This window comes from Phragmites australis, chromosome 19 (assembly GCF_958298935.1).
Source record: "Phragmites australis chromosome 19, lpPhrAust1.1, whole genome shotgun sequence".
Classification (NCBI taxonomy): Eukaryota; Viridiplantae; Streptophyta; class Magnoliopsida; order Poales; family Poaceae; genus Phragmites; species Phragmites australis.
Window position 1 is genome coordinate 3,987,530 of NC_084939.1, and position 27,968 is coordinate 4,015,497.

The 27,968-nt window shown below is 41.6% G+C and overlaps 1 protein-coding gene, 1 long non-coding RNA gene and 1 pseudogene across 13 annotated transcripts; 1 reads left to right on the forward strand and 2 right to left on the reverse strand.

The window, feature by feature from the left end:
• Positions 1-492: 492 nt before the first annotated feature.
• LOC133900949 (uncharacterized) lies at positions 493-7,004 on the reverse strand. Of its 12 annotated transcripts, none has more exons than XR_009906623.1 (6): positions 3,821-7,004; positions 1,829-1,948; positions 1,653-1,707; positions 1,376-1,499; positions 937-1,182; positions 493-835 (listed from the first exon to the last, which is right to left on the reverse strand). It is a non-coding gene; the product is annotated as an uncharacterized LOC133900949 (long non-coding RNA). The 12 variants fall into 12 exon arrangements; XR_009906619.1 differs by having other exon boundaries at positions 2,031-7,004; XR_009906622.1 differs by having other exon boundaries at positions 1,653-3,938; positions 5,787-7,004.
• A 10,161-nt stretch (positions 7,005-17,165) lies between these two features.
• On the forward strand, positions 17,166-18,237 carry LOC133901069 (uncharacterized; annotated as a pseudogene).
• Positions 18,238-24,199: 5,962 nt separating this feature from the next.
• On the reverse strand, positions 24,200-25,595 carry LOC133900945 (receptor-like protein EIX2). The gene is made up of 2 exons (XM_062342243.1): positions 24,453-25,595; positions 24,200-24,363 (listed from the first exon to the last, which is right to left on the reverse strand). The coding sequence occupies exons 1-2, from the start codon at positions 25,498-25,500 to the stop codon at positions 24,350-24,352; spliced, it is 1,062 nt and encodes a 353-aa protein (XP_062198227.1). The 5' UTR covers positions 25,501-25,595; the 3' UTR covers positions 24,200-24,349.
• Positions 25,596-27,968: the final 2,373 nt, after the last annotated feature.

The window sequence follows — 27,968 nt, forward strand, 5'->3', positions numbered from 1 at the left end:
AATAAATAATAATAGCTTTACATGCAAATTTTGTAGTACAAACATCACCCACGCAAACCATTCTCGGATAAGGATATGATTTTTGTCTTCGAAGCTTCATGCAGCACTATTTCCCATATCTGTTTTTTTTAAAAATTTTATTAACTCTTATAGTTACATCAGAAAGGAGCCAGCCTCTAGGTTAGTTGAAGAAGACTTTTACGGTACACCTAAATAAGTACATGCCGTCTATTTTCTTCATCCGGTGATTTAGATTGGCCTAATGATACTCTATCGCCCACAAGTATCATAGGTATCATTAAAGAGTATCATAGGTATCATAAGGGTAGGATTGGAAAAAAATATGATAAACTTGTAAATTATATGTTTAATTAGGGAAGGTCAAAATGTTAGTTTATTCTTCGGATAAGCTTTCACTTATTCTGTTCATTTCATTTATTAGGGTTTTCACCCTCCGTCGGCCGGTCGATGATGGGTGACGAAGGTCCGAAGTCCGGCCAGTCAATGACGTAATTACCCCTAAGGGTACCAAGATAATTACAATAATACCTACTAAAATGGACGGTTGGATCACAACAATGATACTCTCCACCATCTAGTATCATGGTGTACTGTAAAGGTTCTCTAGTTGAATCGGAGCATAATTAAGTGCTCAAGTACTTAGGTTTAGTTTTTGTTGGCTTCAATTGGCGTACCGATGCAACGAGAGGGGACAGCGTGTATGCGCTTTCCAGGACCTCAACTGCTACATACTCTCCCTGGGATAGCTTGAAGATGTTCTTCTTTCTGTCGATGATCTTCATCGTCCCATCGGGTTGCCACTCTCCAATATCACCTGCATACATAATTAAGGTGATGGCAAGTTTCTGACAAATTAATCATCTTCACTAACTGATCATTCAGTAAGCTAGAAGGAAGTGAGAAATAATTCTGCACCTGTATGGAACCAGCCATCTGAGAACACTTCTTCAGTGAGGTCAGGGCGCTTGTAGTACCCCGAGAACAAGGTGTGGCCCCTCAAGCAGATCTCACCCCGGGGCGTGTCTGATAGCGCGTCGTAGCTCATTTCAGGGACGGACTCCAGTCATGCCTCGATCGTCGTGACAGGAGGGCCAACTGTTCCAATCATTGAGAAAACATTGGCAATAGACGTGAAGCATCCTGCACAACTCTCTGTGAGCCCTGCATATCAATATGACAAGTGAGGCCACATGGTTCTCAAGACCAGACCTGTAACTAGACTACTAGAGTTCTGTTAAGAATTTAAGAAATCCAATACTGATTTGGACAATGAAGAAACATTGGTTGGCATATTGCCATCCATAAGAACCGAACTGAATCGTGCTAAAATGCTAATATGGTCTGAAGCTCTTACCGTATCCTTGTACAAAGACACTGCAGCTGGTTACCCGCATGAACTCTTCGATGTGCCTTGGCAAAGGTGCTGCTCCTGCTAGCATGAGATGTATACGGCCTCCAAGTCCTTCCTTTATCTGCTCCTGCTAGCATCAGATATAATTCACGTAAATGAACCATTTCTTCAGTTTCAGACATTACCTGTTTAATTTCACTGCATCTAAGTCTCGATCATGATATTTTGAGGCTAAATCACTTAAGCATTGTCCTCTATCATATTGTCATTCTTATCTTACCCACTATAACTCTTCTCTTTTACCCGTTCACCTTTAGGCATCATTAACAATTGACCTGGGTGAAGAGAAAAAGGAGTTGCTGCATTCTGAGTTAGAGATGTATAGAAGGAAAAAAAATTGAGTCACTGGTTAATCTGCAACAAGAACGAAATGGCCTGATCGAACCGAAGAAAGACCTCGCCATACAGCCTGGAATGTATGTTTCGCTTCCTCCCAGAGTGCCAGCTACAGTTGCAGGAGACAATGATCCCTGCGAAGACACCACTACTTCAACCTCAGAAACAGGGCAACGCAGCCTGACAAACAACACCAGTAGCAATAAGCACAATAATTCAGGTCATCGAAGGAGAAACCGAGCTAACGCTTCTAGAAGACAACCTCACAGCCAGGCTTCTACGCAACAATGGCAGATGAAAGGAGCAGACACTTCACACCAATAACATTGAAGCAATGAAGAGGTTGAATGTGAATTGTTGTTTTTTTTATCAGTTATGTATATTGATGGTGTGCCCTGCCTTCCTTTCATATTTTATCCAACCAAAGCTCTTGATTCAGCAGCATGATTTTAACGCTGTCGTTGTGACCGAGAGTTAGAGGACTATGCATAGCATATTGGTACTCTGGAGTTTATTAAAGAGAGAACAATGCACTGGAGTTAATGTCAATGCAAAGTTGAGGCTAGCTTCTGCTGCGTAACGCGAATATAAAACTGCCACGTAACACGAATATAAATCTTGCATGCTTTAATCTTACTTGTACTAGACAAGTTTTGTTTCATTCATTATCAAGAACTCAATTGGAGTAATTTGTAATAAATCACGAAAAAGGTGAGATACTCTGTTTATAAAAACTTTCTGCATGAGTCACAACAATGGACGTCTTCCCAACGTTGCTGCTTGCAATTTCTGTTTGAATCACAATGACTGATTGACAGTTCATGTATTCATAGATAAACACACAATCCATCTGGGTTGTGTTGCGGAGTTGAAGCTCGCGGACGTGGCCAGTCCGGTTGCTGCACCGGACGCCTCTCCACCGGCAACAGTCCTGCTCACGGTCATCTCGCCGCCATGAGTTGAGGCGGCCTGCCCGGTCGCTGGCGATACCTTGCTTGAAGGCCAGCAAGGCGTCCCTCTCGCGCGGTGTGCACAAGCCGTCGCCGGCCGTGTTGCCCGGCCGGATTTGCAGGAGCGAGTGAACGGTGGTTGTGAGGATGACGAGCACGACGAGGCACCGGTGCAAGAAGCTGGCGGCGGTGGCGGTAGCCATACTGGTGGACGCGTTCCCTCGCAGTTACTCTTCAGTACATGCGCGCTTGACTTACTCTGTCTATCCTGCATGTGCGGTCTGGCGGAGCAAGTCGCCTCGATGCTTTCTATTTATACACCGTATTTGCCGTAAGGGATACTAGGATATCTATCAAAAGCAATGTACGTGACACTACCACAATTTCATAACATAGAGCCTAACGCATCATGAGGATTAATTTCATACTAGAATAATTCGTATATTTCCAACAGAAGTCGGATAATCTAGCGATGGTGGAAGGCAGCGCGTGGGATGGCGAGGCAGCGGGGGCACCACCCACCACAGTCACAGAGGATCGCCAATGGGTGAGGTTGACGGCAGAAGCAAAACAGTGAAGGTGTTGGGAAACGGGTACGCTACGCTAGCGTAAAACAAAAGTTCTATCATGTTCATCTAGGAAACCATGTGAGTAGGCGATCATGTATCGTTATCACTAGATGCACATTGCAGCGAAAAAAGAGTTGGAGAAGACTGGTCTAATGTCGTGCGCATGAGTGTAGAGAAAGTAGTCAATCTCTTTACGAACTGGTCGGCTCCTCCTTGCGTCCTTGTCGCCGATCAGTACAGCAACAACAACAACAGCAGCAGCAACGCCACAACGATATCCACATGTCCAGGGGTGGAACACTGTACGCTGGTGTGCTGGCACCGTGCACCTAGCTAGGGATTTGTGGGGAGGTCACGTGGAGACGGCTAGAGTTTCGGGGTGATGGAATTTGTTTCTCCCATAGCCCCGCGACTTCACTTATATAGACCCCACTAATAGACTGCCATATGTTGGAAGTCTATTATAGTTCTAATCCCTCGTATATCATTATCCGCAAGGCTCACACACGGATCCAATCTGATTTAAAGATTACCTTAGGGTATATCATCAACAAGAGGCCATGTAGTGGATTGGGACTGGAGTAGATCGATCTGCTTGTGGAAGACAATGACTTATACAAGGTTGAGCCAGATGCAGGCAGACGGTTGGATCTACATCCGATGGTCACAAAAATGAATGAATTTGCGGTGAAAAAAATCCTGCGAATGTTAACTAGAAAATCTGTACAAACTTTATGGTGTTACAAATCTAATAGTCTTACAAACATTTTTGTTCACAAGGGTGTAAAAAACTTCTATATAGAAAGTGTAACAAGAAGCTGGACTTGCAATTTTGGCACTGCACTGCAAAAAACGTCTATAAGGAACGGTGATAGTCTAAGAGGGAGAGTGAATTAGGGTTTCTAAAATTAATTAGCTTAAATCAATAAGATAAATCTAAATCAATTTCTATCTAATTATAATTTAGATTTATTTAGTGCGGTACTCCATCGTAATAAGTTTTCACCCTAGGTTCCAATCCTACAGCTACACATAGAAATTCTAGAAAAGGTAAATGTGAAAATTAAATGATGCAATAAATAAGTGCAAAATATAAATGAGTTAGAGAGCGCAAACTCAGCATGATGATTTTTCCCTTGGTATCGGTTTTGCCGCTCACCTCTAATCCACGTTGGAGTCCCTCACAAGTGCCAAGCTCCCTACTCGGCTACTCCAATGATTCTAGCCGTTAGAGCTCCCCTCACGCCGGTGGGTCTCCTACTAGGTCTCACCCCTGATTCCCACTGCTCGTCTTCACTATGGTAGTGCTTCACCACTCTGGCACAGGCCACTCCTTCTTCTTACAAGGCTTGCGACCGCTCCACAAACTCAATTGGAGGGTCTCACAAGACTATACCGCTACCAAACCATCTAGGTACCAGCAAGCACCAAGAGTAATAAGTGTGGATCACTCACTTGATTCATTCTATTCTAATTACCTAGCTAGATTCAGACTAGGCCTAAACTAACACTATTCATCCTTAATCTTATGCTAATTATCTTGATCTTTAATATTATTACCAAAGTGCCTCAATCTCTCCAATATGTGTGTAAGCTTTCCAACGAGTGAGAGCACCTTCAAATGACAGAGCAATATGGTATAATACATAGGGATAACCTAAAAAATTAGCCGTTGAAGGGGAGAAACTAGTCGTTGGTCTGTAAAACGGGAGCACCAAGGACAATCGGTGGGTCACCAGAGGCTTTAAGGGGTTGTTTGGTTTTCGCCCCTAGGAAGCCATGCAAAAATTGGGGTCATGCTAAAATTTGGCCATGTCATGTAGTGTTTGGTTTGAGGCTATCCGTCTATTTTGATGGGCTTAAAAGCGGCTTTTTCCTGAAAAGAGCCAGAAGCTATCCAAGCGGCTGACTTTTGAACCAGCTTCTGGTGTTTTTTGGTGTGCTAAGAAGATAAAAGTTTATTGTAAAAGCCAACAACTAAAATTCAACAGCCACAACCACTTCCTCAGCTAGCTAGAAGCTCCGAAGCCGCAACCTATCCAAATGAGGCCTAAGTCAAAATTTTGGCTGGCCAAAAATCGAAGCGGCCATTTTAGATGCTAAAATCTTATCTAGCTTTGCTATAGAAAATATTTAGCCAGCCAATTTTTCAGTACGCGGCTAAATTTTGGCCTTGATCCAAACAAAAGCTAAATTTTTGAGATGTGATCAAAGTTTTACTTGGCTTCTTAGGAGCAAGAACCAAACAGCCCCTAATTCCAAATCAACTTAGAAAGTTGCACCGAACTATCAGGTGAGGTCGTCGGATAGTACGGTAGCATTAATCTTTAAAAAATGGCTCTCAGGACAATTACCACCTTACTGTCTGCTGCATCTGTTTTTCCTTGGGCGTACACGAGCAATCTGCTAGGTAGCAATTGTAGAGGAGATTTCTGGGAAGTTCGTTCTATCAGTCGTGTATATTGATGTTGTGCCATGCTCTGTTTTCTTCATACTTACCCGACCAAAGGCTCATGCGAAAGCAGAACGCTTTCTGCAAAAACTGGCTGTTTATTCCTTCTTCCCAAAGTTGGTACTGTAGATGTACTGATGACTCCCTCTTTTTTCCCTTATTGGCTATCAACAATACAACTGAAAAAAAAAAACTCGATCACGGGAAGAAACCCCTTGGCTTCGTCTTAAAGAGGGGAGTACCGAACCTTAGTTAATTAGAAAACTCGTTGAAACCAATTTTCAAAGAGGTACCCACTTTTTACTAGCACACGAGTTAGGAGTTTAGATAGACAGACTCTTAGCTGGAGACTCTATCAACTGAGCTATCCCTCGAGGGAGAGGTACACTAGGCTTGTTAGGTTCCAAAACCAACAAGATGCAACTGGGTGTTGAAAGCTATTGGAGGAGAGATAGAGCTCCTCAAGGTTTGTAAGGTTAAGGTGTGGGAGCGATTGGTTTGCACTTGTTAGCGAGCAATCATCGAGAATAAGGACCCTCAAAGAAGGCAACATATTCACCATATACGGCCAGTTAGTTACCATGCTAAGATTTACTGACTCCATGTTGAGGTACTGCAACAAAGGTAGGTGTGTTAACCACGAGAGATCAGTGGAGTACATGTACTGCTGCTGCGAACTAGTGTTTGAAAGATCAAGATAGTGCAGCTTTGAGAGGTTGCCAAGCTGAGGAGGCACCCTACCGGAAAACGGTATGCTAGAGAGGTTAAGATATCTTAGGTTCTTGAAAGATCCTAGGAACTCCGGGACTTGGCCGGTCGACCCCTGGAGGCTGTTCATGCTGACATCGACATATTCAAGATGCTGCAAGGAGAGCAGAGAACGACTTATCTCTCCGGTCAGACCTCCGCCTCCGAGGTGCAGCTCGAGGACATGGCCCGTAAGGTTGCTGCACTGGACTCCTCCCCATTGGCAGCAGTCATGCTCATCTTCTGGCTGCCATGACGCCAGGAGGCCCCCGGGGTCGCTGGTGATGCCTTGCTTGAACGCCAGGAGGGCGTCCCTCTCCTTGGGCGCACAGGCGGCGCCCGCGTGGACGCCGGTGAAGGAAGAGGAAGCAGCTGCTACGATGACTACGAGGAGCAGGAAACCGGCGATGGACATGCTGAAAGCTAGCATCATATCGATTTTCAGGTGTTTTTGCAGCCGTCGGCGATTTGTAGGCAGCACCGCAGCACCACGCTGCTATATTAAGGGTGTGTTAGGTTGAACTGCCGCGCGTGAAGACTGAGATATACATAGTTGGATAGTCACAAATAAATACAGATTATTTTGGACATCGGCATGACCTTAATTTCGAATGCAACTTTGACAGTAGTATAATGGACAGGAAAGTCGTCGTCGATTAAATTTGGTGACTGATATGTGTGTGGAAGACGTCGGGCGTACAGTCGTTGATTGCCTACCCCAATTAACTGGTCGAAACTTCGTTGGAGGAATTTTATTGCACGTCGCCTCACGCTCGCGACATACAGGACAAACTCGACCATGCATCTACGCGCGATAGCTTCTAGTCTCGTCCAGAGAGAAGGATCGAGAGACAATTGGCTCAAGTGATCAAAGTCGTTGATTGATTTATTGACAGATATATGTATAATGTGCAGTTTCCATTCGTCGTCGTCGTCGTCACGTCTAATGTAGCGATGTTGTGAATTGATAAGTTCATAGCAATTGTGTTGAAATCGACGAGAGATGGACGAGAGTTCGTCGTACGCAGGAAGCCGTGGCCGCTTTTTATGTAGCCCAAGTGCTCCTTAGCTGCATCTCCCCATTGGGCTAACGGCCTCGTCGACTCTCCCGGGCGCGGCCTATTGGACCCTGCTGGGTGTAAGAAGGTGGGCCCCAACCTCGTGCCAGTGGCAATTCGGACATCGAGGGCCCTAACCTCGTGCTGGTATTAGGTGCGTGGCTACTGCCGCGTGGAGCAATTTGTGAATTTATTTTAGTTCAACTCAATCAATTAACTAGTTATTTTGATTAGATCAAAATAATTAATTAGTTAATTAAATAAGTGATTTGTATAAAATTACAAGTATTATACTATCTGTAACATGAAACTACTAGTATTGTGACTAGTAACACAAAACTACAATTATTATACATCAATTTCACACAAAATCAGATTTTAATTGGATTCATCCAACGTGGTCTTCTATTTTTCCAAAAATTCTAGAACTTTCTGTACGTGTTCCATAATCCATGTTAAACCCATTTAATTGGATTCACCTAAAAAGAATTTGTAGAATTTAAACTAAAATTATCCAAAAAAGCTACTTTTATAACTCCTAACAATTGTTAGGGCGTCAAATAAAATCCCAAAAATCTGGAAAAAATCACTAATAACTTTATTATATGATGGACTAATTTCTCAAATTATTTTCAGCCCTTGGTTATATGGTGAAAAAGTAAATTCTTTTGTAAGTATATAAATAGAGCATATAAATGGAGCATTACAAAGGAAATAACTTTTTCACCATATAAAATAAGGATAAAAATAATTTTAGAAATTAGTAAATTATATAATAAGAATATAGGAAGGTATATATACTAACATACATACCCTTTTACAATTGGAAAGCACAAACTGCCATTTGAAGCATAAGTAATGAAATTTATCTATTCCTTGTAGTTAGTTTGTACTATTTTTATTGTGTAACTATCTTTCTTTTTTGGTTCATGTGATTCTTGTTGGCTTTCATCTCTAGCCCACCCCAACTTATTGGGACTAAATGCTTTCTTGTTGTCATTGCAGTTAGTTTATAGCGGTACAAAACTAGGAAGAAAGATAAATAATGGACTGAATTTTCATGTAGTTAGTATGCATATATCAATTTGTTATTGATCCAAATCCAACTGTTGTGAGCAAGCAGACGTTTCCTTGACGCAGGTGGTCAGCCTTGGGTACAATTCTGTGGCACACTATCTAATGGCAACAAAGCGATCATCAGCTAACTCAGAGGATTCAAGCTCTGCTGACTCCTCGAACAAGTTGCCATCTAAATCAGAATCCTCATGCATTTCCCCGGTTTCCAAGGAGGGCCTAGAGGATGCAGAAACAAGCAGCGAAGCTAAGCAAAACAAAGCAACTTACCGCCAAGTGAAGAACTCTGATGGTGACAAGGACGATAGCATAAGCAAGTCTGTGGTGACATCTGATTCTCAGGATGATCAGGCCAACAAGGATGCTGATTGTGCCACTCTATCTAAGCCAGCGCCGCCAAGGAAGAGGAAGTATGTTGAACGAAGAAGCCCCCACTGTGTTGCAAGCAGGCTGCGTTCTCGGTCCAACAAGCCATGAACACTTGATCTTATGAGCATAACCTTTTCTTTTGCCTGTCCGACTGTGTGCTCATTTCCTTTTGCGACGGAGAACAGACTTATTGACATAGTGTGTAGGCTCATTTGCAGTTCCTGGTGCATTTTGAGTTCGGTCGTCATTAAGTGGTAGTAGAATGATTGGGGTGCTAGTCCTTTGCAAAGCTGTGTATCAGCTTCAAACAATGGTGACTGCCAAGTGTGTTTCTGTGGGCTGTGGACCTGCTTTTTCTGATGTTCAGTGGACGTTTATCAATAACAATATGCTTATCATCAGCTAAATGTTTAATTTGTGCCGTGTGTTCGTAAGTATTCTGTTATAGTCGGCCTCTGTTAATTTTTTTGTGGGGGGGGGAGAGTTTGATTAATTAACAATTAACCACCAGAGTTGTTACCATCAGGGACGAAACTACAGTAGCACAACCGAGTGCACTGGCACCACGGAAAAAATAAAATATTAGTTATTAACAATTCAATTTTATCTTTTATACACCATCTAATCCTAAACATATGCACCATCCAAGCCTAGAGATGGTGAAGTGTGTACTGAGTCTTACAATCTTTGAGCAAGAGCTCATGAATACAAGAAGGCCACCTCCGGAAGAAGAGGCACCACCGATTCGGCTTCACGCGGCACCGGGCTCCATCTGGACCGGGCCTGTGTTAAAATTGCTATACTTGTCAAGTAGACTGATACACTGGTCCATGTGAGCATGTCTATTGTCTTGAATTCTTATGGTTGTGTGACCTTTGGTTCCTGTCAGTCTCACGAGCTTTTTTTATTTTTATATTTTTTTATCATAAAAATTTATTTAAATATATCTCGGATGAAAAGATTTAGGAAAATATACACCTACCGCACTGCATGAACAGTACCCCCCGTGGTGAACAGTATTCCGAATTTCAATCTATTTTATCTGTTCAAAATAGTAATGTTCTGTTGCTACAAAAATCCTAAAACTTTTTGTACGTGTTTCATAATCCATATGCAATCCATTTTAATTGAATTTACCCAAAAATCATGTGTAGAATTTATACTAAAATTCTCCAAAAAAGGCTACTTTTATAACTTCTAACAATTGTTAGTGCCTCAAATAAATTTTTAAAAATCTGGTAAAATTCACTAATATTCTTCTTATGTGATGTGATAATTTCTAAAATTATTTTCAGTCCTATATTATGTGGTAAAAAAGTGAGTTCCTTTGTAATGCACCATTTATATATATTTTTATAATTTCATATGATATTCTTCTTTTAACTTAATTTGAATTCAAAATTATATAAACCTAGTGCTTAAATTTTTTTTAGAAATTATCACATCGCATAAGAAGAATATTAGTGAATTTTACCAGATTTTTAGAAATTTATTTGAGGCATTAACAATTGTTAGAAGTTATAAAAGTAGTATTTTTTGGAGAATTTTAGTTTAAATTATACACATGATTTTTGGGTAAATTCAATTAAAAGGGGTTTCACATGGATTATGGAACACGTACAAAAAGTTTTAGGATTTTTCTAGCAACAGAACATCAATATTTTGAACAAATAAGATAGGAGAAAAATTAAAATTGGCTTACCGCCCCTACTTACCGCACTCTCAGAGGGCGTTAAGTGCCTAACCGTCCTACGAGAGGGCGGTAGGCGTCTATTTTTGTAAATTTTTTCATCCGGGATATATTTAAATAAATTTTTATGTTAAAAAATATAAAAATAAAAACTATGGATTATAGGAATTCCTAGATTATATTCATTCATTGGTTTGGTGATTGGGCTTTTGCCTAGCTGGAATTGTAGTAGAAGTGTGCAATTGTACTGGGCCCTGGCCTATCTTAGGTTGCGAAGGCCCAACCCAACCCAATCTTCCTAGACTGGGCCCAATCTCTGCCCCAACCCGGTCATGTTCAACTTGCACACTTAAAGCAGAAGAGCGGCGGTGGACGAGCTGCGAGCGTGCGGCTAGTGATGGAGGCGGTGTACGGCGACGACCGAGAGGTATCAGTGGAGCGCATTTCACGGACTGAGATGAATTGCAACTTTGAGAGATTGCCCAGCTGAGGTGGCATCCTCATAAAAAATGATACTATTTTTGTTTAGAAATAGTAAACGTATTTTTTTAAAAAATAAATTTTATGTACTTTAATTAATATTTAATCAAATTATCTGACTAGAATTTATAATTCAAAATGATTTTACACTATATATATATTTTGTAACTATAAATAATTATATAATTTATAGCTACAAATCAAGTGACTCCAGATGATGCAAGGATAGCAAGGAGGAACTTATCTGACCGACCAAAGACGTCTCCTCATAAAAAAGTTGACTGAAACTATCGCCATTCAGATTACGGAGTCAAAGTTCAAGGGCGTGATCGCTCTGGCTCCGGTTGCTGCACCGGACGCCTCTCCACCGGCAGCAGTCCTACTCACGGTCATCTCACCACCACGAGGCGAGGATGTCGCTAGCGATGTCTCCCTTGAACTCCAACTAGGCATCCCTCTCGTGCGCCAAGCAGCCGACGGTGCTGGTGCTGTTGCATGATGAGCCAGCCCATGGCTGGTCGGGGAGAAGGTGACAACAGCTGCTACGAGGAGGAGGAGCAGGAGCGTGGTGCTGGGACGCATGGCCGGTAGCTAACGCATGGTCTGTTGATGAGTAGAGCAGTACTGCTTAGGCTAGAGCTGGGACTTAGCCGTGCCGTGCAAGTATGGCCCGGTCCTGTTGTGCCTCGTGTCACATCATGCCATGCTCATTAGACATGATCGACTTATCATACCGTGTCGTGTCGGTACGAGTCAACTCTAGGAAGGTCTAAGCACGGCCCTCGGCACGTTGTGCCGTTGTCGTGCCATACCGACCTAGGCACGACCCTGTCTCATGTCGTCTGACAATACTTACATATTTATCTTTTATCATCTCACACTTGTGTCTCTCATACTCACACACATCTCTCTCATGTTTCATATCGCCTGATAATATTTACATGCTTATCTCTTACCATCTCACACTTGTGTCTCTTATTCTTACATAGTTATCTCTTACCATCTCTCACCAAACAAATAGGGTCTTAGTGTCTCACGTTTTGTATTAGAGAGATTAGAGGATAAGTACGGAAAAATAGCCAAACAGATTGTGTCGTGCCATTTTCGTCCCGTGCCCAAGCCATCGTGTCATGCCGGCACGCCCACCGTGCCAAAGTCCTAGGCATGGCAAGGCCCTTATGTTCGTGCCGTGCCGGTCCGGCCCAAAATATTTCGTGTCGTGCCGTGCTTTGGGCCATGCCAAAAGTCATGCCTTGGGTTGCTCTAGCTCATGCCACCCCTGTATTTATAGTGTGATACTAGGATTCGAAGAAGTCTAAAGTATATATTTTGACTATTAATTTTCCTTACAATATATTATCAATTGCTACGAAACTAATATTGTAATAGAAGATATGTCAAATACAAATCTATTGATACATCATTTGTATACTAAAATATGCGTATAATTTGACTAATTATTGATCAAAATTTACTAAGTTTCACTTTTTTAATCATAATATGTTATGTATTTTAAAACAGGGAGAGTACTAGTGTGTAGTAGTGTAGTCTTCGGTCCGAGTCGTTCGACGACTACCTCCTACCATATAATTTAGGTTATATTTGGTTGGGGGTACGAGCCTCATCTTGGATGTGATAGTCGAGGACGAGGCCTCGTTCATGCGTTTGGTTCAAACCAAACCATTTTATACGGAGTGGTACAGATTTCAGAAAGATTCTATTCAGATATTGTACACTTCCATGCGAAAAAATCAGCCGAACGACTCCGTATAGATTATGTCAACTCCACTAATCACTTATGGTTAATGATAATTAGTGATTATTAAGGATTTTAGTTAAACATTAGTTACAATTAGATATTATTAACATAACTAATTATTACTGTGGCTATTTAGTGATAATCATTGACAACTTAAGTTATGATTAACTAAAATTAGTCATAATTAATACTAATTAGTATAGTTTATTGATAATAATAAATATAAAAATTATTATTTTTCTAAAATAATTAAGTTATATATGGATATAATACATAGCTTTTAAGCAACTAAACACGTTCTCGTATCATTCCATACATCAAACCAGACACATTCATGTACCATTTTATACATCTAACTAAACAACCTACTTGTACCATCTTATTCAGAACCATCTCATCCAGGACCATCCTATACAGGATAATCTCATCCCATTCAACTTCGTTCAATCAACCAAACGCTATCTTACATGGTGATTGGCGACTAGAAGATGCCAACAACATTCATGAAATCAAATGGAGATTAACTTCTTCAAAAAGGAAATGAGGGTTAAAATGCAGGCGTAGCTAAATATATGCATACCGTTCACGCATCTTTTCTGCGGCAAATGAGGATACTATATTTTCTTAGATTTTCGTTTTTGTGTTGAATTTCTGCGGCAAACGCAGGTCATGCTTCCTTTCGGCTTTCATATACTCGCGACATTGACCCGCGACTTCCTTCCTTCATTCTTTTGAAGACCTTTTTCAAGATAACTTCTGTTGAAGACTTGACTATACCAAGTTACGTAGTGCGTGCATGCTACTGAAAAACATTCGCCGGTAAAAGAGTGTCATGCTAAAACTGTTACAGCAGTAAACCAAACACTAGTATTAATAATTCATAACTCGCGTAATAAGTCAAACTCGCGCAGCTGTGTTCTGGCAAAATATAAACTAAACTCCTGCCTGTTCGTCTAAAAAAATAGCAGTCCTCTTGCTTGTTCGTCTAAAAAAATAAACACACCTTTTGTGCAAAAAAATAACACGGCCACGTTGCTCATTAAAGATTGAGTTCATTTAGTAATGAAGATGGAGGGAGGCTTTGTTTATTTTTGCTGTGGAAGGTCACAATCTAGATTTTATGAAGAAGCTCCTCCACCAAATTATGAATTGTGAGATTTCGTAAAAAACATGTATTATGAGAATTAACTTTTAAATTATGATCATTTATTTTTACTTTTGCTTTTAGGGCTACAATGCATAATCAGAATAAAAAACAAACAGCGTCTGATACAAGTGCGTAACTACTCAGCTCAACCAGGATGGCAAACCCATTCAGGCCCACTTCACCCAGCCCAGCCCAACCCAATCCCTTCCGCACCTCACTAGCCTTGGGCCAATTCCCCTCGCCTCACAAGTCACAAACGCGGACACACGTAAAATGGTAATGGGTCGGATCGGGTCGGATCCCACAGGTTTTAGACCGGGGCAGGGTTGGGTGTAGAAATCGTCCTGAGGAGCTATATGGTCGGGCCCTGATTCAGGTTAGGTTCGGACCCAAGATGTAATTTGCACCCATGGATACCATATGAACCCTGAAATCCTAAATTCAGCCTAACATATGGTGTTCAATGTTCATGGTCCATCACCCAACGCCCACCGGTCATGGCCCACTTGCCAATGATGTATGCAATGCTCTAGAATAGATTGGGTTTTGAGTCTCCTATCGGGTTTCGGGTCTCATTAGGGCTGGAGCTGGGAATAAATTTTGGGGCTGGATTGGATTTTATGTTTCTGATTTCGGGTTGGGTGAGTTCTGGCCTCGACACTACCATTGTTCTTACACACGCCCAACTTCCGCAGCTACTTTTTTCTCAGAGAGAGGGAGGGGGAAGAAAAAAAAATCCTCAGCGACTGAAGGTGATGGCGGCGGAGGGTGCGGGAGGAGCTTGAGGCGGTGGTGACGATGTACGGAGACGACCTCCGCGTGCTCCGCGACCTCCCTCCCCACCTCGTTGTGCATGTACGGCCTCGTACCGCCGACGACTCCTAGCAGCAGGTTCGCCTCGCCTCGTCCCACACACAACTAATCCTCTTCCTCACGGGCCGCAAGGCGCCCAATCCCTGCCGGTGTCTTATTTTCGTGGGTTGCGGAGGACTGGCGCGACTGATCGGCCGGCTGGTTGGTCAGCCCCCTGTTGTGCCCAAGAGGGAGTAGTCGGTAGGTAGTAGCCGGTGGTGGAGTCGCCGCCTAGTCTGAGGTGAACCCTAGCTATCAGAGAAGAGGGGGGATTAGTGAGTGGTTGAAGTTTAAGCCTCTTTCATTTATGAGTTGATCTGTTGAGGTATTTTAATTTTGTATGGTTAGTGCTTGTGGACTTACAGATCGATTGATTTTTGGGTGCATTGCATATATAATGTCATGATCCTGATGCTATTATGTTACTTAATTGATAGGTTGTTGCAATGTGTTTCCATGATTGGCTTGATGCCCGTCTTAGCATGCAAACAGGGGTATCTGAGTTACCTTCACACTGTGTTATGATTACAATGTATGAGCCTCTATGTGAGAAATTGTACCTGGAAGGCTGAGATTGTAAGCATAAGAGCCACTATGCTTAGGTGGATGTAGTTTGTACCTTTTTCCCCTGGAGTTCTTCTTTTATTTGTTATAGCACTACTCGTAATGGAAGCATCTGTAGGACTGGCTGCAGTACCTTCGTGGTGTTTTGTCAGTTGAAAATCCCTTAAATCTGCATTTTCCATGACCTTTGATGGACTGTAATTGTGGTGTTACCTGAATTGAGTTGCATTGTATGCGATTGAAGGCATGGAGGTTTCTTTACTTGTTCTTTCTAGACTTTGACATTGCTCATGGCATCCAATGCACAATTCTATTGTGACCAATACTACCCTAAACTCCTCTTGCTCCTATTGGGAGGAATTATACATTGAAATTTATGTGTGTTAATGGTGGCTTTCTCTCGTTTCAGTTTGTAGAGCTCTTTCCTGGAATTAAAGCATCTTTATAGGTACGAACCTCTATCACCTTTCGAGATTCTCATTTCATCGACCCCAATCTAAATTCTAGGTACTTATGTTTTACGGAGAACTGTTGTGGAACCAATGTCCAAACTGACTGACTTGTAAACTCTTTTCCCCCATTCTAGTCAATAGCTGCTAATTTGCTTAGTGCCTACTATAAGTTTATAAACTTTTTTTGTGCACTCTTTTCTTGCTGCAAATCCTTGTAGTGCCATGCATTATTTGTTTAGGAATATCTGTACAACTACTTGGAGTTCATTGAATTAGGTAGTTATGTTCAAGAATATGCCATGTTAGCTTGAAGCATTAACCATTTTCTTGTACATGTGGGTATGTTTCAGTGATACAGATGGATAACTTGCTGTTTTGATAACCTTTGTTTTGCTATAATGCCAACACCCAACAATATCTTTTCTCTGAAATTTTGAGTGTCTTGGAAGTACTAATAGGGTTTCAGCATGTTGGAACTTGATAGCAATGCTCTAATGCTTGTGGTATTATAGGTTTAGAACTAAATGTATGTAATATGAAGAATAGGGAGCACTTATTCTGACTTGTGGACACACTAAATTTTGCTACCACTGCTTCCACAGGTTGATGATTTATCTTTTGCATTTACAGAATTGCGCAATAGTGTAAGTAATTTATTCTTTCTAGTGGTAGCTTATATTTGGCATTGCAGTGACTGCATTATGAGATGGTGGGAATGGCTCGGACAGGGTGATGCGAACCCTAAGGAATGTAATACAGCAGTAACCGCTGGAGGTGAGGAAATTATTTCTTTTGCCCTTTTCCCTTTCTATTTGAGTTTTTGAGCATATTTCGTAGAACTGTTTCATGGACTCCTGAACTAAATCTGGTTACAAAGATCAGTTAGGTCGATGTCTACTATTCATATTATACCATGGCAGTTTTTCATTCACTTTTTGCCTGATACAAAGTCAAGTGTATGCTGCCTTTTGTGAATTGCACTTAGATTCTAGGCTTCTAGTCCATTCTGAAACAATAAGGTTAGTTACATTCTGGTGGCATTAGTTTACTGACTTACTATTGCGATGAAGCATATTAAACCTACAACATTTTGAGCTTGTTTATTTCTCGATGACAATGACAAATGGCATTCTATCAAGGCCTCAAGGCTCCAAATAAGTAATGCAAATTCGTCCATACATGTAGTTAGCATTTTTGTTCGTTGGTTCCATAGGGTAAACGTTGTTAATCTTGACTTCTGCAACTAGTTATTGATGCTTCTAAAGGATTGGATTTGTCCAGCTCAGACAAGCATTATAATGTGAATCAGCACAAAGGATTTTGTCCAGTTTGCCGCGAAGTGTTCGATGAGAAGGATATTGAGCATGTACGTGATCTGTTGGGTGCAAATACTTCCCGGCTGGTATGTATCGGATATAATTCACGTAGATGAACCATTTCTTCAGTTTCAGACATTACCTGTTTAATTTCACTGCATCTAAGTCTTGATCATGATATTTTGAGGTTAAATCACTTAAGCATTGTCCTCTATCATATTGTCATTCTTATCTTACCTCAGTTAGACCCACTATAACTCTTCTCTTTTACCCGTTCACCTTTAGGCATCATTAACAATTGACCTGGGTGAAGAGGAAAAGGAATTGCTCCATTAATTCTGAGTTAGAGATGAACAGAAAGAAAAAATTTGAGTCACTGGTTAATCTGCAACAAGAACGAAATGGCCTGATCGAACCGAAGAAAGATCGCGCCATACAGCATGGAATGTATGTTTCTCTTCCTCCCAGCGTGCCAGCTACAGTTGCAGGAGACAATGATCCCTGCGAAGACACCACTACTTCAACATCAGAAACAGAGCAACGCAGCCAGACAAACAACACCAGTAGCAATAAGCACAAGAATTCAGGCCATCGAAGGAGAAACCAAGCTAACGCTTCTAGAAGACAACCTCACAGCCAGGCTTCTAGGCAACAATGGCAGATGAAAGGAGCAGACACTTCACACCAATAACATTGAAGCAATGAGGAGGTTGAATGTGAATTGTTGTTTTTTATCAGTTATGTATATTGATGGCGTGCCCTGCGTTCCTTTCATATTTATCCGACCAAAGCTCATGACACAGCAGCATGATTTTAACGCTGTCATTATGGCCGAGAGTTAGAGGACTATGCATAGCATATTGGTACTCGAGAAAGTGACTATGCATAGCATATTGGTACTCTGGAGTTTATTAAAGAGAGAACAATGCACTGGAGTCCATGTCACTGCAAAGTAGAGGCTAGCTTCTGCTGCGTAACGCGAATATAAAACTGCCACGTAACACGAATATAAATCCTGCATGCTTTAATCATACTTGTACTAGATAAGTTTTGTTTCATTATCAAGAACTCAATTAGAGTAATTTGTAATAAATCACGAAAAAAGTGAGGTACTCTGTTTATGAGAACTTTCTGCGTGAGTCACAACAATGGACCGCAGAAACTGGTTTGCCCGTGCATCCACTTGTACTCTTCATTCCTTGTTCTTCCCAACGTTGCTGGTTGCAGTTTCTGTTTGAATCACAATGACTGATTGACAGGTCATGTATTCATAGATAAACACACAATCCATCTGGGTTGTGTTGCGGAGTTGAAGCTCGCGGACGTGGCCAGTCCGGTTGCTGCACCGGACGCCTCTCCACCGGCAACAGTCCTGTTCGTGTCCATCTCGCTGCCATGAGTTGAGGCGGCCTGCCCGGTCGCTGGCGATACCTTGCTTGAAGGCCAGCAAGGCGTCCCTCTCGCGCGGTATGCACAAGCCGTCGCCGGCCGTGTTGCCCGGCCGGATTTGCAGGAGCGAGTGAACGGCGGTTGTGAGGATGACGAGCACGACGAGGCACCGGTGCAAGAAGCTGGCGGCGGTGGCGGTAGCCATACTGGTGGACGCGTTCCCGTGCAGTTATTCTTCAGTACATGCGCGCTTGACTTACTCTGTCTATCCTGCATGTGCGGTCTGGCGGAGCAAGTCGCCTCGATGCTTTCTATTTATACACCGTATTTGCCGTAAGGGATACTAGGATATCTATCAAAAGCAATGTACGTGACACTACCACAATTTCATAACATAGAGCCTAACGCATCATGAGGATTAAAACTTCGGAATTGCTAAATATCGTTCGAATGATTTTTGGGGCTGAAATAATGTGAATTTCGTACCGTGAGATGCGCTTGAAGATTCGTGGTCTGACCTTTTTCTCCAGGGAGGTCTGCAACTCCGGCTATCTCGGTTTAGGTAAGGGTCAGGGGTCAGGATTTTTGGGGATTTGGTGGCCGCTGCTGTGGAAGTTGTTAGAATTTGGCTTATTAAGAGATCTAATTTTGAAAATTCCAAAGCTATTTCTCTTTCTATTTGTGTCAGCCATAAGTGACAATTAATGAGGTTAATTGTTTTTTTTATTTCAGTGGTCTCTAGTGCTGTTTGTAGCTGTTTATTAAGTGGTTACTAGTGATGTTTATGGCTGTTTATTGAGGATAATTACAGCCATTACTAGTAAGGTACCGCTGCCTATATAAGTCCTGGAGATGTCCTGGCACGTAGAGTTTTTTGTGAGGCAACAAGGCAGCGAGCAAATCAATCCTATTCATCTTTCTCTCATCAAAATTTGCTATGTTTTTTGTTGAGCTACTGAACCTCGCCGACCCTCTCCTTGGTGTGCACCGAGGTTGAGGGTGAGTGGTATCTCCGAACCGTTGCTGTCGTGAAGCCTGTATGAGGTGTGGCAATAAGGTTTCTGGACAGCGTAACTGCACGACCGCTCGTGCACTGCCACTTCGACTTGACTTTGACTACACCTAAGGAGTTGCTTCCTCGACATCGATCAGATCACCCTTGTGGAAGCTCGACTTCATCAACCCAACAACTTCCTCTTCGGTCTGCATGACTACAAGTCATCACTGTATCTAGTCATTTTATTCATCAATCTTGACTGTGAGTTCATGTCATTCTTATCGATTATGTGTTATAGTATGCTGCTAGCGGTAGATCACTTTGTATTAGTAAACAACTATGAATTATGCCTCCGAGTAGAATATGATAAAATTAGAATAATTCGTATATTTCCAACAGAAGTCGGATAATCTAGCGATGGCGGAAGGCAACGCGTGGGATGGCGAGGCAGCGGGGGCACCACCCACCACAGTCACAGAGGATCGCCAATGGGTGAGGTTGACGGCAGAAGCAAAACAGTGAGGGTGTTGGGAAGCGGGTACGCTACGCTAGCGTAAAACAAAAGTTCTATCATGTTCATCTCGGAAACCATGTGAGTAGGCGATCATGTATCGTTATCACTAGATGCACATTGCAGCGAAAAAAGAGTTGGAGAAGGCTGGTCTAATGTCGTGCGCATGAGTGTAGAGAAAGTAGTCAATCTCTTTACGAACTGATCGGCTCCTCCTCGCGTCCTTGTCGCCGATCAGTACAGCAACAACAACAATAGCAGCAGCAACGCCACAACGATATCCACATGTCCAGGGGTGGAACATTGTACGCTGGTGTGCTGGCACCATACACCTAGCTAGGGATTCGTGGGGAGGTCACGTGGAGACGGCTAGAGTTTCAGGGTGATGGAATTTGTTTCGCCCACAGCCCCGCGACTTCACTTATATAGACCCCACTAATAGACTGCCATATGTTGGAAGTCTATTATAGTTCTAATCCCTCGTATATCATTATCCGCAAGGCGCACACACGGATCCAATCTGAATTAAAGATTACCTTAGGGTATATCGTCAACAGGAGGCCATGTAGTGGATTGGGACTGGAGTAGATCGATCTGCTTGTGGAAGACAACGACTTGTATAAGGTTGAGCCAGATGAAGGCAGACGGTTGGATCTACATCCGACGGTCACAAAAATGAATGAATTTGTGGTGAAAAAAATCTTGCGAATGTTAACTAGAAAATCTATACAAAGTTAAAAATCTCATAGTCTTACAAACATTTTTGTTCACAAGGGTGTAAAAAACTTCTATATAGAAAGTGTAACAAGAAGCTGGACTTGCAATTTTGGTACTACACTGCAAAAAAAAACGTCTATAAGGACTGGTGATGGTCTAAGAGGGAGAGTGAATTACGGTTTCTAAAATTAATTAGCTTAAATCAATAAGATAAACCTAAATCAATAAGGCACTCCATCGTAATAAGTTTCCACCCTAGGTTCCAATCCTACAGCTACACATAGCAATTCTAGAAAAGGTACATGTGAAAATTAAATGATGCAATAAATAAGTGTAAAATATAAATGAGTTAGAGAGCGCACACTCAGCATGATGATTTTTTCCCTTGATATCGGTTTTGCCGCTCACCTCTAATCCACGTTGGAGTCCCTCACAAGTGCCAAGCTCCCTGCTCGGCTACTCTAATGATTCTAGCCGTTAGAGCTCCCCTCACGCCGGTGGGTCTCCTACTAGGTCTCACCCCTGATTCCCACTGCTCGTCTTCACTATGGTAGTGCTTCACCACTCTGTCACAGGCCACTCCTTCTTATAAGGCTTGCGACCGCTCTACAAACTCAATTGGAGGGTCTCACAAGACTATACCGCTATCAAACCGTCTAGGTGCCAGCAAGCACCAAGAGTAATAAGTGTGGATCACTCACTTGATTCATTCTATTCTAATTACCTAGCTAGATTCAGACTAGGCCTAAACTAACACTATTCATCCTTAATCTTATGCTAATTGTCTTGATCTTTAATATTATTACCAAAGTGCCTCAATCTCTCCAATATGTGTCTAAGCTTTCCAACGAGTGAGAGCACCTTCAAATGACAGAGCAATATGGTATAATACATAGGGATAACCTAAAAAATTAGCCGTTGAAGGGGAGAAACTAATCGTTGGTCTGTAAAACGGGAGCACCAAGGACAGTCGGTGGGTCACCAGAGGCTTTAAGGGGTTGTTTGGTTTTCGCCCCTAGGAAGCCATGCAAAAATTGGGGTCATACTAAAATTTGGCCATGTCAAGTAGTGTTTGGTTTGAGGCTATCCGTCTGTTTTGATGGGCTTAAAAGCGGCTTTTTCCTGAAAAGAGCCAGAAGCTATCCAAGCGGCTGACTTTTGAACCAGCTTCTGATGGCTTTTGGCTGGCTGAGGAAGCGGTTGTGGCTGAAATGAACTAAAAGCTGAGAAGCAGGTTGAGATGAGTTTTTCTGGCTTTTGGTGTGCTAAGAAGCTAAAAGTTTATTGTAAAAGCCAACAACTAAAATTCAATAGCCACAACCGCTTCCTCAGCTAGCTAGAAGCTCCGAAGCCGCAACCTATCCAAATGAGGCCTAAGTCAAAATTTTGGCTGGCCAAAAATTGAAGCGGCCATTTTAGATGCTAAAATCTTATCTAGCTTTGCTATAGAAAATATTTAGCCAGCCAATTTTTCAGTACGCGGCTAAATTTTGGCCTTGATCTAAACAAAAGCTAAATTTTGGAGACGTGATCAAATTTTTACTTGGCTTCTTAGGAGCAAGAACCAAACAGCCCCTAAATCCAAAACAACTCAGAAAGTTGCATCAAATTATTAGGTGAAGTCACCGGATAGTACGGTAGCATTAATCTTTAAAAAATGGCTCTCAGGACAATTACCACCTTCCTGTCTACTTCATCTGTTTTTCCTTGGGTGTACACGAGCAATCTACTAGGTAGCAATTGTAGAGGAGATTTCTGGGAAGTTCGTTCTATCACTCGTGTATATTGATGTCATGCCATGCTCTGTTTTCTTCGTACTTACCCGACAAAAGGCTCATGTGAAAGCAGAACGCTTTCTGCCAAAACTGGCTGTTTATTCCTTCTTCCCAAAGTTGGAACTATAGATGTACTGATGACTCCCTCTTTTTTCCCTCATTGGCTATCAACAATACAACTGGAAAAAAAAACTCGATCACGGGAAGAAACCCCTTGGCTTCGTCTTAAAGAGGGGAGTACCGAATCTTAGTTAATTAGAAAACTCGTTGAAACCAATTTTCAAAGAGGTACCCACTTTTTATTAGCACACGAGTTAGGAGTTTAGATAGACGGACTCTCAGCTGGAGACTCTATCAACTGAGCTATCACTCAATGAGAAAAAATGAATCATCTATACCTGCAGTCTTTTAGTGAAGTTGTTACATGCAAAATCTAAGAATCGTAGCTTATGAAAATTCTGCACAGAAGATGGGAACTTGCCAGAAACTATTTGAAGAGGCTATTTGTTTTGGTTCCCATGAGAGCCAAAATTAGACATACTTAACTTTCGCAACTTTGATCAAATGTGTACATCCTCTGTTCTTGATGATAAGGTAATTTTTTCTTAATTGTGCTTTCAACTTTTGTTTTCTTGAAGCCATCTTTGACCAAATCTTAAAAAGTTGATGTTATTGTAGTAGTAATTTGTTTTGCATAACTTCTTGCTTAGACAGGAGGTATAATATGGACCGAATCTTCTCTTTGACATCCAGTATAGAGGAGAGAAAGAGAGAGCACTTTGAACTGACAAATGGAATAAGAACTGGAACAGAAGAAAAGCAAATCACTGGGTTCATTGTGACCGACGAGTACAAAATTACAAATAAATATCATTGCATATATATGTGCTTTAGGGGCTTTACTCGAACATCCATTATTACAACTTCACCCAAAACAAGATACACAATATAATATAGATGTTGCTAAATGCCACTTCAGCTGTTCACCTTCCAAGTATTCGTAGAACTTCATTCCAATGGAAGCTACGTCACCATTAGTTCTTTTTTACCACTTAGCGTACGTCTGCCTTTCTAGTAAAGCTTTTCCATGTTACAACCACAAACACATAAATTTTATCATAAAACCTGTCGACTAGGCGAAAATAAGCAATCCTCCACACTTTCAGGAATAGTAGGGCACAAAACACCACCCATAGACCAACTACATATCCGATGCCAAGTCCAGAGTAAAAGAACATTGGCCCAGAATGATGTTCATCTCTCTTTTCATCTCCATGCTCAGATGTATTATTGCTTCCACAATTCCTTTGAAGAGGACGGCCACATAGACCTGTGTTTCCATCGTACATAGAGGGATTCTCCAAATAGAGAGTGTCAAGTTGACGTCCTGAAGGTATTCTTCCTGTTAGATTATTGTAAGACAAGCTCAAAAAGCTTAAATATGTCAAATTTGATATGCTTGATGGGATTTCTCCAAAAAGATTGTTGCTGGAGAGGTCAAGTGACTCCAACGATTGCATGGCCCCAATCTTGTCAGGAACTTCTCCATTCAGTTGATTCCGAGATAAGTTCAGATTTACCAATCCATCAAGAGATGTTATCCCGTCTGGAATTTTACCGGTTAAATGGTTGGATGAGAGGTCAATGCTCAGTATCTCCAAAAGACCCGCACCATGGTAATTGAGTTGTTGCCCCTTGGTCTCTATTAATAAATCACCAACTAAAGCCTGGAGCCTGACAGGAACATTGTAAAAATAATCCAGTATACATATTCTTGTCATAAATGTTAGATTTGATAGATGCGGAGGTATGACACCTGATATCCAATTGGCTGCAAGATTCAGATGATAAAGATTTGTGAGACTTGTGATGCTGTTTGGAATATGCCCGTAGAACATGTTGTGATTCAGTCTTAAAAACTGCAATGAACTGCATCTCCCGATCCACATTGGCATTGTTCCTGAGAATCTATTCCATGATAGATCCAGAAAAGACAGACTCGTGCAGCTTCGTAGAAATGGTGGGAAGTTGCCAGAGAAGTTATTGTTACTTAATAATAGATATGTCATTCCTGACATATTTAAACATTGGGGAACTTCTCCTTCAAAAAGATTATTGACCAAATCCAAGGCATACAAGCTCAATTCACAAATAGATGTTGGTATCTGACCACTGATGTAATTAGAATACAATATAATAGAATCTAGCTTTGGCGCCCCAAAATTTGATGGCAAGGGTCCTGATAAAGAATTTCTTGAGATATCCAACATGCTGAGGTTTCTTGGCAATGGAGGTATTTGACCGGTTAGGTTGCTTGAACTGAAATGTAGTTCTTCCAATGACATGATATCCATATTTGTTGGCAAGCCATCACTGATTTGATTATTGGAGATTTCCAAGAATGTGACCTTTGAAAATGTATTACAAAACCAATCTGGAAGCCTATCTATTATACCTGTGTTTGAGATATCAAGCCGAAGAATATCCACTTGCCATTTAAGCCATGCAGGAAATAGAGGACCGACCTGGCACGATGCAAAATATGCTTCTTGTAGTCTAAACGTGGGTAGCCATTTTGAACCCACCACAATCTTCAATTGATTCTTAGATAAGTCTATGTACTCTAAGCTTTGTAAACCGTCCAAGTGTTCTTCTGTGATCGAACCATCCAAGTCATTGCCTCTTAGATCCAACTTAGTCAAATTAGCTAGCATACCTATTTCAGATGGCACATGTCCAGTGAGGTGGTTGGCAGAGAGGTCAAGGGTCCTCAAATGTGCAAAATGCCATATAAATGCTGGGAGAGGTCCAGTAATGTTGTTACCACTGAGAACAAGAGTGACTATACTGGCCAAGTGCCCCATGTTGCTTGGTAGGAACCCTACCAGGTAGTTTGACTGTAGATGCAACTCCTGCAACTTGTTTGATGAACACTGCGGCAACCTCTCAATCAACTCTGTTATATGTCGACGGCGGAATGATCGGGACTAAGCAAGGAGCTTGGTGCCGGACGATCAAGGAGGCAGGACGGAGTCAAGAGTGATCCTAGCGGTATACGTGGAGGTCAAGCAAGGCATGAGACGAAGGATGAAGATGGCGTATTGACGAAGTCAAGCGAAGGGTATGCCGATGCAAGTGACAAGGTGGCCCAAGGGATTAGGAGCGGGAGAGACTTGTCGACGGTCAGAATCACAAGATGGAGTACACACATCGACATTAGAGCACTTGCTTAAGGTGTGAGCAAGTGGCGAGTCACGCTTTGAGAAGCGTGTAAAGGGTTTCGCGGTTTGGTCTCAAAACCGTGGGAGCACTGAAGGAGTACGTGGCACCATCGCAATGCTTGCGTCGAGGCGGAGTTAAGTCATGAAGGCGCCGCGGCCGTACGATCAATGAAGAAGAGAATGGACCAAAATGTCCTTGGCGGTAGGTAAGAATGTACAATAAGAGAGGGGTATTTTGGGAAAAAGCTAGGAAACCTAGGAGTTAAGTTTCCTAGGCCTATAAATAGAGGTGTAGAGCTATGGGAGAAGGTGAACCAGCCACTTGAGCCTCTTGTGCTAGTCTTTTGAGAGCTTTGTGTTAGAGTTTTAGAGGAGAAGATGATAAGTGCTTAGCCTATGTAATAGGTGAGAGTTTTGAGAGTAAAATCTTAGTAATCTGCCTAAAATAAGACTGACCTCTTTGAGTAATGAAGTTTATGTTTTTGCATATGCTTAAATTCCCCTCATTCTAGTTTCCCTCTATTGGTTTCCTTGCAAGTTTGCAAGTTTTTCGGTTTTTGGTTTTGATTTTTGGGCTGAAATTTCAGCACCTTGTGAGGTCATTCTTCTTGTTGCTAGAGGTATAAAATTCGCATACATACGCTTATGTGATGTGGTCTTGAATTCTCTTGCCTCTAAACAATCAACTTGAAGAGTTTCGTTGCTCGGTGTTCATTTTTTCTTATTTCTTTGCAAGTTGTAATCTTTCGAGTACTAAGACACATGAATTGATCTTAAATAGAAGAGTAAATTTCACAAATCTACAACTATTTGCACCTAACTATCACAAAACTACTTCTAAGATCTATTTCACAAAACTACAACTATTTATGCCCTAATAACACAAAACTACAACTTTTTTGCCTTAGTCTCACCCGTCAACCACACATTTTAACAAAACTACAATATTTTCAGCTTGTCAACCTCACTCCAGTCCAGCTTCGCGGTGATCGCACAACACAATCGTCACCATGTATACTGTCCGTCGGTTTAGTGCGTAGTGTGTGGCCTTAATTTCTACCCCAACTTTGACCGTGCCTACCCCAACTTTGACAGTAATATAATGGACAGGAAAGTCGTTGTCGATTAAATTTGGTGACTGATATGTTTGTGGAAGACGCCAGTCGTACAGTGGTTGATTGCCTACACCAATTAACTGATCTATACTTTGTTGGAGGAATTTTATTGCACGTCACCTCACGCTACCGACATGGTGATATCGCACAATGTATAAATGTACCTGTGCCTGTGCAACTTGCATCTACGCGTGCTTCTGGTGCATGTTTGGCAGATCTAAATTTTTTAAATGATTTTATGGTTGAAACTGATTTTATAGTGATTATTATAATAAATTTTATGGAAGAAGTGATTTTGTGGGGGAAGTGAATTAGAGTAAGCTTCATTTTTCAGCTCTAGCATCTAGTTCATTTCAGATAATCACTTTCACAAAATTATTCTGAGAAACCAAGTTAAAATGTGCTTTGGTTCATATGTGATGAGTGATTTATAAGCTTAGTGATTTGGTTTGATGATTGCGTGTGCCTGTTTATGTTTGAGACTAATCAAGAGTTGGAGTTGGAGTTTTTGTCTTGGGTACAGGAATATTGAACTCACCGGAATATCCGGTGTATGGGAATTTGGTTTCACCGAATGATTCGGTGACTGTCAAGCAAGTTACACCGGAGCATCTTTGCCTGGAGGAAAAACTGGATTGTTCATCGGATAGTCTGGTGTGTGCGATGGAAGAGCACCAGAGCTTTCCCTGCAGAGAAGGAATGTTCCGAGGAAAATTGAGTTTTGAGAGTAAAATCTTAGTAATCTGCCTAAAATAAGGCTGACCTCTTTGAGTAATGAAGTTTATATTTTTGCATATACTTGAATTCCGCTCATTCTAGTTTTCCTCTATTGGTTCCCTTGCAAGTTTTTCGGTTTTTGGTTTTGATTTTTGTTTTGATTGGGCTGAAATTTCAGCACCTTGTGAGGTCATTCTTCTTGTTGCTAGAAATATAAAATTCGTATACATACGCTTATGTGATGTGGTCTTGAATTCTCTTGCCTCTAAACAATCAACT